Source organism: Gavialis gangeticus, unplaced genomic scaffold (genome assembly GCF_001723915.1).
Source record: "Gavialis gangeticus isolate Ggan-Ray unplaced genomic scaffold, GavGan_comp1, whole genome shotgun sequence".
NCBI lineage: Eukaryota > Metazoa > Chordata > Crocodylia > Gavialidae > Gavialis > Gavialis gangeticus.
The window spans coordinates 38608313-38619342 of NW_017729028.1; the positions used below are offsets into that span (position 1 = coordinate 38608313).

The following is an 11030-nucleotide window of genomic DNA, read 5'->3' on the forward strand; positions in this document are numbered from 1 at the left end:
TTATTTCAAAAGCCACAACGATGTCTTTTAGTCCCAAATACAATCTGGGCAATATGCCTGGTACATCTAAGCTTCTAGTTCATAGAGAAGTAAGGCTGGAAGGGACCTCAAGAGATCATTGTGTCCAACTAGGGATTATTTGAACTGTAGAGTAAGCTCCCTCCAGAGGTGGTGCAATCACCTACCCTGGAAATCTTCAAGAAGAGACCAGACAGTCACCTTGCTGGGGTCACCTAAGCCCCAGTTATCTTTCCTGCTTGGTGCAGGGGGCTGGACCTGATGATCTTCCAAGTTCCCTTCTGGCCTAACGATCTATGAATCACTTCTTGTTTCTATGACGATATGTAAATGGCCCAATCAACTACCCTGAAAATGTACTGAATTCCACCACTGGAGTAATGAAAGAGACTGCTCCTGGCCCACTTGAGCTGCCTGATTGCCAAGCACAGATGACAGGAGCCTCCGACAGAGGCTTAATAGGGGGAAGGCATGAATGAAGTAGAGGTTATTTCAGGAAATGTCTGCTTCTTATGAAGGGCATTGCTTCCACGATACTTGGAAGAGAAAATGCAGATTGTGAGTTGTCATTTTTAATACAAAATATTTCAGTGAAAAATGTCTTTTTCCACAAGAGCCTCAGGATAGATCTGTTTTGAATGAAAATGTTGGGTTTTGATCACAGAAAGAGACAGAGTTTTATTTTTTTTTAAACATTTGTCATTTTTTCCACCAAACCCCCAAAACATTTTAGGAAAACTTCAATTACAGCAGACATTTTTGTGGTCATAAATCCAGAGCTATCTTCAGAACCTATTTTTCGTGTGTATTTTTCCCCTTGCCAAGAAGACCTGTTTCATGTGTTATACCATCAGAAGAGGAGACTACCTATTCCTAAATAAATGAGTGCCAAAGCTAAATTTGACAATCCCAGACTCACTGCTCTGATGACTTGTAAATAGTTAGGTTTTATCAGGCCGGAGTAGCAGGCGCAGTAAGCACTTTCAGCTTCTAAGGTTTCAGCAGGGTTGCCCATTAGGTTTGGCTAAATAGTTCTATTTTGTAATATATGCAAAAAACCACCCATAATGATAACTCTGAATGAGATTATTTTAGCATCATGGATTTTAGTATCTTGAAACACACCACTTATGCAAAGAAATACAGTGCCAAATTCTGCAGTCAGTTACATATTAAATTAAGTTAAACATTTATAGTTGAGAGCTGGTAGTGGCCTGCTGTGCATTCTGGGTACCCAAGTAACCTATACAATGTTTGCCTCCCTAGCAAAAAACTAAAATACAGATTCCCAATCCCTGCAAATGACCAGGGATCTTTCCAGTGACTCCAACAGGCTTTACATCAATCAACATGGGCCTGATGCTAAGAGATGCAACTCCTCTTACATTCAGAGGAAGTTGCAGGGGCTCAGTATCACCAAAATCAGGTCCTAACAAAGCTGTTTTATGTAATGGAAGAGGTAATGAAGGGAATGCATAGGTATGACTGACGTCCCGTATCTCTGCACGTGCCTTTTTACGTTGGAAATGGTTCAACAGGCCTGGATGGTGTATGGTCTTCTAGTCTTGGTCCATTCCATCAGGAAAAGCAGCGATATCAAATGGGTAAAATCAACGGGGAGATGACACAACAAGGAGCTGCTGCAGCATATATTCCTGCCTCTGCCTCCTTCTGGCACAGCATGATACTAGAAGTAGACTGTCCTCCCCGTGGCATCCCAAAGCATTTTAGCCAATCATCCCTGTTTTGGAGTCCAGTTAATCAAGACTTTATGAAATAGTCTCCACTGCCCTTTGGATGAGTGATCTCTACTTAAAGTTAAAGAGGTGTCTGTAAAATGATAATTTCCTATGAAGCTATTATACTGTATTAAATATGACAGCAATTAAGTGTTGTACTTCCAGCAAAATGGATTCTTAGCTTGCTCTACAGCTGCCTTTAACTGCCTTCTTTTATTAGATTTTCTTTCAGGGGTAGGTATTTTTAGATGTGCGCAACATCCAAGAGAGAGTTAGATTCTCAAGTGCTGTAAATCATACTAAAAAAAACCTACCCCAAACCAAAACAAAAATTTTCCAGATCTTGGACAGCCTTTTCTTGAAGATATTCTAAATGGCAAGCCAGCATAATGGGAAAGGCTTTGTTATATAAACAGAGGACCCAATCCTGTGCCCTGAGGCAACCAAAACTCGGCCAAAGCTAACAGGAACTTCAGCTGCCCCGGAGGAGAGAGGGTCGCTCTCACTTTCCATATTTTCAGTCTTCCAGTGACAAACATGTTTCATTTACCATTGTTTGTCCTTAATTTAGTCCCAGGAGGCTGGGTCCTCATCTGGTATTAATCACACTTGGACACATGAACAGAGAGGCAAAGCACAAAGCTTGCTGTGCCAGCTGTGCACAAAGTATGAGAAATGAGCACAGAAACACAGGCACTTAGAGGCATGAAAAAGAACTGCCCCTGATGCACACAGAGGTAAATTTGCCCTGTAGGGGGCAGGACTAGATCACCTTTAGTGTCAAATGGCTGCAGCGTTTTTAAATGGGGACAGCCTGACCTGCCGCAGGCTAACCTGGCCATGTGTCTGTTGCCTCAGAGTAGCTCCAGCAGCACAAACTATGCTAGTGAACACCAGCTGAGGATCTGACTCTGAGGGTCTAATTCACTGCTGTCCTGCACTTTGTGTACAGCAGTGGAAAAGGGCTGTAAAACACTGCTGTTCTCATTTGCCGGCACTTGACATGTTCTTCGCTCTGGTGTGAATGAATCTTCAGGGCAACAGCAAACTTGTCCTGGGAGGCCTGGTTTTCGCAGGGGCCCTAATAATACTCTCCAAAGTAATCATAAGCATACTTTGTCCCCTACATACCTCATTTATGGGTACAGTCAGCTTAGATGCATACAGGCTGCAGATTTATATAACCTAAAATTACAGATGCATAAAAAGATGCATAATCTGAAAGCTGCATTTAAAATACTGAGACCTACTTAATCAGGCCTAGGTGCACAGGTGCCATGGTGATGGATTTATTATAAACACTACATAGAGTTTCCGCCTCATTGCAATTTTTACTCAAAACCTATTAGTATGCTGAACACATCTGGCGGTATAACAAGTGCCCATGAAGTATCACTCTGGCTGTGGCTGGCCAAAGGATCAAGCCACTACAAGTCAGTGTTCATTCCCGGAGTTTATACTGAACCCTGCATGGGCCCGTGGGTTGTTGCGTCCCCACTAAATGCAGATGGCTCTGCAAAAAAAGAGAGAGAGAGAGAAACAACAGAAGCCTGTGGTAAGTATGCACCTGGGTTAATTCAGCGTATAAAATTATGTAGCACTGTATTTACATTGATGTTAAAGAGATAAACGGACTTTCTCAGAAATTTGGCTTCATCTGTTACAGAGGCTCAAGGCTGAAAGGCCACTTCTTTATCTCATTGAAGCCCCTGAAGAAATATTTGCTCTAATATAATATGAAACAGGAGGCATTACAAAATTCATTGACCTTGCTCTACCTTCAATGGCTCAGTTACCCAGGGGTCAATCTGAAGATGCAATCAATTTCACGGGAAGGCAGCAGTGTTGGTCAATTCTTGAGTCCCCAAGGAATTCCTGTTCCTTTTCTGGGTGGACTTTGCACCATTAGTGATCAACATCTCAAATTCTCCCAGTAAAGCTTGGAGCTAGTTGTCCAGTCTTATGAAACTCTAAACTTCTGCCTCTTTTCCTTGTTTCCAGATCCCTGACCTGTAGTGCTTTAAATATAAAGGCATTTGGGTCACCGCTTGCTTTGCAGCACTCCAGGTCTGTGAGGAAGAGATTTAGCCACAGAGCAGGTATGAGGCAGTGCAGAAGGACCAAGGGTGTATTTCATACAGGAGGGCAGTTGTGTAAAGAATCACAGAATCATAGAGAAGTAGAGCTGGAAGGGACCACAGGAGGTCATCCAGTCCAACCCATGGTTCAAGACAGGATCCATGATGACTAAATTATCCCAGCCAAGTGTCTGTCTAACCTGCCTCTAAAAACTTCCAGGAACGGAGAGTCCAGAACCTCTCCAGGTAACTTGTCCCAATGCTTAATCACCCTTACAGACAGAAAGTTCCTCCTAATCTCCAATTTAAATTTCCTCTGCTGCAGCTTGAGGCCATTGCTCCTTGTCTTATCCCGTGTCTACAGAGAACTCTCTGTCAACATCCTCCTTATAATGACCCTTCAGTTATTTGAAAACTGTTATCAAATCTTCCCTCAATCTTCTCTCCTCCAGACTAAATAATCCCAGCTCTTTCAGCCTTTCCCTTCAAGCCACATTTCCTGGACCTCTGAGCATTTTTGTTGCTACACGTTTGCAGTGCCACAGACCGCACATGCCGGTGGTCTCCATGCTGTAAGGATGCGCTGCCTGAGTGTGCACTGCTCCACTTCTTTTTTTCTGAGGGTTTTTGACCCCTGGATATCCTGGTTTTACACTCTGGATACCCAGAGGTACAAAAAACCCACGGAAAAAAAAACAATGGATCAGTGCACATTAGAGCAGCATACACTGCTGAAAAGTGGAGCCAGGTTGTCCAGAGTCGCTGCCACTGTCAACCAGGCTCTGCTCAGCAGGATCACTGTGGCTGCAGCCCCAAGAGGCCCCCAGGACCCCAGCAGAGCTGTTGGGGCAAGCACAGTGCTGGCCCCAGCCTCCCCTACTGCCCCTGGGGTAACTTGCCACATGCCAAAGTGCGCATGGCACGGGCATTCCCTGAGGACAAGTAGCTGCAGCACAAGGTACCAAATGTGGAACCAAACCTCCATGCATGTCTGGATGCACCCAAAGAACCCAATTTGCATTCTCAGCTGCACTGTTGTTCAGCCAATGTAGGTCTATTTACTTGACTAGGGGTCCTCTGGAGGAGGGCAGAATTGCCCCTTACTGTTTTGTAACACCCCTTCCAGCATTTTGCTGTTATAAATAATAGTATAACCATGTAAGTCTTTTACCTCCTTTGGTACTGTGTCCAAAAGAATAAATTCATATTTGTTAAGGAATAAAACGACTAACAGGTGAATCTCCATTATAGCAAACCACCTGCCAAAGAAAAAGAGAAGACAGTTTTTTATCCAGCATGACCATGTAATGCATACACCCATTCAAGTATCATAAAACTAACAGGATTTCTGTTACACAGTTGAGATCCCATTGCTTTTCTCTCCAAAGAAGTTTATCTTCAGCCCGGAATAAATGGTGAACATCAGGTTCTGCTCTATTGGCTGGTAAAGAGCATGAATGTTTTAGCTGCCCCTTCCTGTCTGTGAAACTCCAAAAATTCCTGCATCCCTCCGATACAAGGGTTTATTTTAAAATAGCATTTGTATGCTCAGCCAGCAGTGTGTGCATTTATTTTCCTCTCACGCTGTTGTGAACTGGCAGGAAGCCCAGGGGAGGGAGAAGAGAACCAGACCTAGAAAATACTACGTGACTAATAGTGATATACAGAAGGTTATATAATACTGCTGTAAGCCTCATGACATCAGAATAACCACGAGAGCTAAGCTTATTATTTACAGTGTCAACGTCAAAACCTGGTGTGAGGTCAGAAAAGTTAGTTTTTCCCTTGCGTCACAATACCATATTTACTCAAACCCAAGATGAGGCTTTTCCCCATTAAACATGGGGGGGGGGCAGCAGAAAGCCCCTTATCTTGGATTCAACCACAAGGCAGAGTGGGGGCAGGGATGGGGCAGGCAGCTGCTGTGGCTCCGACTCTGACCCCAAGCCTGGGTGACTGCTACAATCAGAGCTGCAGCAACCTTTGCCCCTCCACCCCCCATTGCTTATTGTCAGGCACCACAGCTCCAGTTCTGCCTTCATTTCCTCCCATGCAAGCTCTGACCTCTGCCCACCACACAACAGTGGCAGAGGCAGCTCCAGCCCTAGGATGCTGCCACATGGCTCAGCAGGGGCTGGAGCCAGAGCTGCACCTGACAGTAAGCAGCTGGGTGGGGGGAGTACAGAGGGGACAGAGGCTGTAGGGACCTGCAGCTGCAGGGAGCCAGGTGGTGGGGCTGTAGGGAGCAGAGGCTGCAAGGAGTAAGCAGTAGGGGCCAGGTGGCATGCAGCAGGGGCACAGGCATCACCCAAGGGGGTAGGCTGCAGGGGGGATAAGTGGTAGGAGTTGCCTACTGCTGCTTTACCCACTGCAGCGGTGCAGGGCAGGGGAACAAATTTAAGATGACCCTCCATGATAGAATTAGATTCTATACATGGACTGTGATAAGAAATATACACATTTTCTATGCATAGAATCTAATTATTGGGGGATAGTCTTAAATTTGAAGTCGTCTTTGATTTGGGTATATATGCTATCTTGTAAGCTCTCTAGCACTTCATCTGCAGGAGACTTCAGACAACTCAGTGAAGAGTCCTTTGACTTTTCTTTTCTCCATACATTTGTAAGTGACCTTTTCCTACCTTTTAGATCCCAGTTCATCCTTAAGCTAACTCAGTGGGCCTATGTTTGTTTTTCAAGTTAGGCCTATGTTTAAGGACCTTATTGAATGAAGGTTTTCACCAACAATAATGCTTCTCACTTAGTGCTTCTCGTTTGTGGATCTCAAAGCACTAAACAAAGGAGTTCATTGTCATTATTCCCATTTGTGGATGGGGAAACTAAGGCACAAAAGGTGAAGTCATTTGCCCAGTGCCACTCATCAGGTCAGCCCAGGGAAAGCTGGGAACAAATCCTGTGACTCCTGAGGCCCAGTGCAGTGCTTTCTCTACTAGCCCACACAGGTTGGAAGTGAAACCAGAGTTTTCTGACTTCTTCTGAGCCATGCTCACCACTTAACAGAACAAGGTCCCACTGCTACATTTCTCAGAGTACTCTATACAGTGGTAAGTAATTCACTCCTTTCTGCGTTACGTAATGACAAGTGTAGCATGAATTGAACTAATGTAGCTGATGTTGACACAGAGTGTAATAATAGTGAACTATAACCATGTTAGTCTTGTCCTGTAAGCAACTTGAAAACTCCATTTTGTATCCTTCTGCTTGACATAACTGAATGAACTCTGCATGGCCCTTATGTATGAGTGTGTGTAAAAGGGTGAATGGTGAGAGAATGGCATAGAGATGGTAGACGAAGATTTAACTGTTTATGTAGGCAACAAGGTGCCAACTGTAAGTTACCAGTCAGTAAACTAATTAATAAATGGCTGAAGAATCCCTTTTAGGCCTAGGGCACAAAGAAGATAATGAGGAGAAGGCCAAGGCTGAGATAAGCTGAAGACAAAAGAACAACCACAAAAACAGAAGCTGGGTATGGAAAAACCTCAAAGCACTGAAACAAAGGATGCCAGTCCCTATAAAAGAACATTTTGAAAATGCCAAGTTGGGTGAGTTCACCCAAAGAACCTTGTCCGACTGTTTCATCGGAGCACAGATGTATCTGTTCACCCCGCTCCAGCTGCTATCTTATCTTCAAATCTGCTATCTTCAAATCATCATCATCTACTCAATAAGCCCAGGTTGGCCACCCTGGCCTGATATTAAGCAACTATTGCTGGTAACTATATCTGGTGTATGTGTGGATGAAATGGTTGTTTTGTGTCTGTGTATGCCTGTGTGTAATGATGTGTTTGATGATTTGTGTGTGTTTGTATGAATGGTGTGCCCGAACCCCAATGTCTAACTCATGTGATCAATAAACGTGGCACCTTGCCTTATCCCCCCTTATAAAGTCTCGCTTGTGATTTGAGCAATTGGCAATTTGAGTAACACAATGATGTGTATCAAATAAACACAATTAGATGTTTGTTCATTCAAAAAAAGGGAAAGGGCCTCCTGAACCTAACAGTTGGTAGTGCAAGGCTGGCTATGGCACTCCAGTTCTGTGTTCAGTAGCCTATAAGACAGCAATGTCATCAGCATTGTGTCCAGCTGCCTTTGACCCCCTAATTTAAATGACTCTGTGCCTCCTTACAGCTGGGTCAGTCTTTGCCACATATTCAGAGAAAAGCTCAAACACATGCCCTTGGTACTATAACAAGGTACTTCAACCTCTCACATAGTATTCAATGGATTAGTAGTAGTACTAGTAGTAGTTTGTACTGTGAAAGTGTGTAGGAGTCACAGTCATGAGCTCCATGAGTTGCACTCGGTACCAGAGTACATAGGTTTGCGTTTTAATACCAGAGTTTGGCATTTAGTTAAACTGAGGGTAAATTTTTTAAAAGCTTTTCAAAATATCCTTTATATCTAAGACAAATGAAAAGGAATTATGTTTTCATACTACAATAGAAACCCAGAATATGACAACAATCCCTGCCTCAAGAAATTACATTCTCTGGATAGGATGAGAGAGAATAGGACAAGACAGGAATAAGACAACGTAAGACAGTGCTATCAGCATGATAGTTGTGGTCTTTCATATGTACAGCCAACCAGCTGTTTGAACTGTCATCAAGGTTTTCTTAGAGGCATCAAAGCAAATGAGGACTAGAAGGACAATAAGATAATTTTGTGGATGTCTTCAGGTAGCAACTCGTGTGCATATGCATGCATATGTATGCATGCTAACACTGAGCAAGCAGGATATTTTCCGATGTCCATTTGCGTTAATATTGGCATTTAATTTGATGTTGGCCCTTTACAATTTGGAAAGACATAAAAATTACACTATATTTCACCCCTTTGTAAAAAATTACACTATATTTCACTCCTTTGTAAAATACCAGCATCCAGTCCAATAAAAATGCACATTTAACTTGGAATAGCAATGCTTGGTTGATTTATATAAATATGTTTCTGGCTTCCTATTTTAACAAACTTTTCTTGTAAAGATATTAGCAGAGTGCAGGAAAGCGCCTACCCTGGGCAAACAAGCCAAGCCACTTGTATAACAAACTTGTAGACAGCTTTGGGCCTTCTCTGGCTTCTGTAGAAATCAGTGTGAATTGTGCCACTATCCTCTCTGGGAATGAAGTGTACAAGACTTGTAAATTTCAGAGGATGTGGCAATATCAGAGGACATGGCAAATTCTTTATGCAGTCCAGTAACAGATCAGCCTGATGGAAGGGTAAGATTACTGAAAGGTGCTTTATCATTTGCAGATTTAGTCCACAGTAGGTAGACACTGCTGGATGGATACTGACAGTTCTAAAACCCGCCCAATACAGAAGAGTTTCTCCCAGCCCACATTATGGAGGTAAAAAGTATTTTTTTTGAATGCATTGGATAATCAGATTATGAATATTAATAACCAGAATATCTAACTGGCCCAAAATAACTTCGTATTCTTCTTCCACTAACTCCAAACTGATGTAAAATGGAAAGACTGGTCATTTCCCTACACACATCACATTAGTAACCAAAACTGGGCAAAGCCATAACATGCCCTTTGTGGGGTCATAGGTATACTTCCAGGCTAAAGAACTAAACGTAGACTACATGCTTTCTACAAATTGATGGAACTGATGTTAGATTGATGTTTACTCATTCTTACATTGCCACGGTTGTCCCGTATAGACCGCAGAGGGGCCCTGTAAGCAGGTGATGGCATATATGACATTGGTAGTGTTGCAGGTGAATGAACCTCAGATATTATAATCTGTGTTCTTTGGTCCAGTGATGATGTAGTCTATATTGGTGAGGTGGCACAGCTTGTATGTGGGTTCATTGCAAGGCTTGGTGCCTCATTGACAACAGGGGTTAGGTAGCCTGTTACTAGACAGAGAGTGTTTGAAGTTGAGGGGGCTGTCTGTAAACCAGGGCAGATTTGTCCTCGGTGACTACCTTGAAACAGCCGTGCTTTTTCAGGAGGAATTGGAGGTCATTAATATGTCCAAGGTGGTCAAGCTGGCAGCTATAAGTGACAAGTAAAGGAATTCTGTTGTCCTTGTCTTGGAGTTGATATTGGAAGACAACAGAAAAAGGAGCAACAGTTTCAGGTTGCAGCAAGGGAAGTTTAGGTTAGCTTTTTTCCTCATATCTTTCTCACTAGGAGGGTAGTAAAGCACTGGAACAGGCTCACCAGAGGGATTGTGGAGTCTCCATACTTACAGGTTGTAAGACCTGGGTAGACAAAAACTTGGCTGGGATGAACTGATTAGGGACAGTCCTGCTTTGAGCAGGGGGTTGGACTAGATGACCTCCTGAGGTCCCTTCTAACCCTAATTTTCTATCATTGTAGCAAGTTGGGGCAAGGTCTGAGTCTGAGTTTGTTGATTTGAACAGCAGTTTGGGGATTGTATTGTAATTGTAGAAAATAAATCACTGCTCCAGATCCTTAAGGTGTACAACCTGATCAGTGGGATCAGAGCAGATATGGATGTAACATAGATCTTGATTGCATACACAGGATCTAGTGGTGTGCTTAGGATGTAAGCCACTGGTGTGGTGGTCACTGGGTTTCTGACACACTGTAATAGTGATGTGGCCATTGCAAACTTCTGCTGTGGTGTCTGAGAAATTAATTTTCTAGGTGGAGTATTCCAGAGTTAGTTTGATGGAGGGGTAGAAGTTGTTCAAGTTCTCATAAAATGTCTCTAGAAAAGTCTTGCTATGTGCCAATACAATGAGAATGACATCAATGTACACTAGGTTGATCAGGGGTATGAATGTGGAGGAAACGGATTTCAAGGTCTGTTGTAAATATATTGGCATATTGGGGGCATAGATGTGCCTATGGCAGTGCCATTCATTTGTAAGTCTTAGGGAGTACTTGTAACAGGGAACCCTAGCCCTGTCACCCGAAGACAGGTCCACTTCTTTAAGGCCAGAACTTTCTGGGCATGGAGTACTGGTGAGGAAGGGGTTAAAGGCTGGACCTGGCCAGCTAGTCAGCTGACCGGAAGGGGCCGGCCAGGACTATAAAAACCCTGGGCAGTGCAGCAATGAGGTGGCCAGCAGCCAAAGGGGAAGGAGTGCATCTCAGAGCTCTAGAGAGAGGCTTGGTGAGCAGTTCAAAGCCAGGGAGGGGGGAGAACTATGGAAGCCCTGGAGGGAGGACATTTGTACTACAGC

General features: G+C 43.5%; 1 protein-coding gene across 2 annotated transcripts in view; it reads right to left on the bottom strand.

Annotated features, from left to right (window-relative positions):
- Nucleotides 1-570: 570 nt before the first annotated feature.
- LOC109300287 (24-hydroxycholesterol 7-alpha-hydroxylase) overlaps nt 571-11030 on the bottom strand; it is a 63254-nt gene continuing 52794 nt past the window's right edge. For both annotated transcript variants that reach the window (XM_019520982.1, XM_019520980.1), the window contains 2 exons: nt 5007-5094; nt 571-3270 (listed from right to left, as the gene is read on the bottom strand). In XM_019520982.1, the coding sequence (XP_019376527.1) occupies nt 3199-3270; nt 5007-5094 (160 nt within the window). In that variant the 3' untranslated portion in view covers nt 571-3198. The remainder of the gene's footprint in view (nt 3271-5006; nt 5095-11030) is intronic.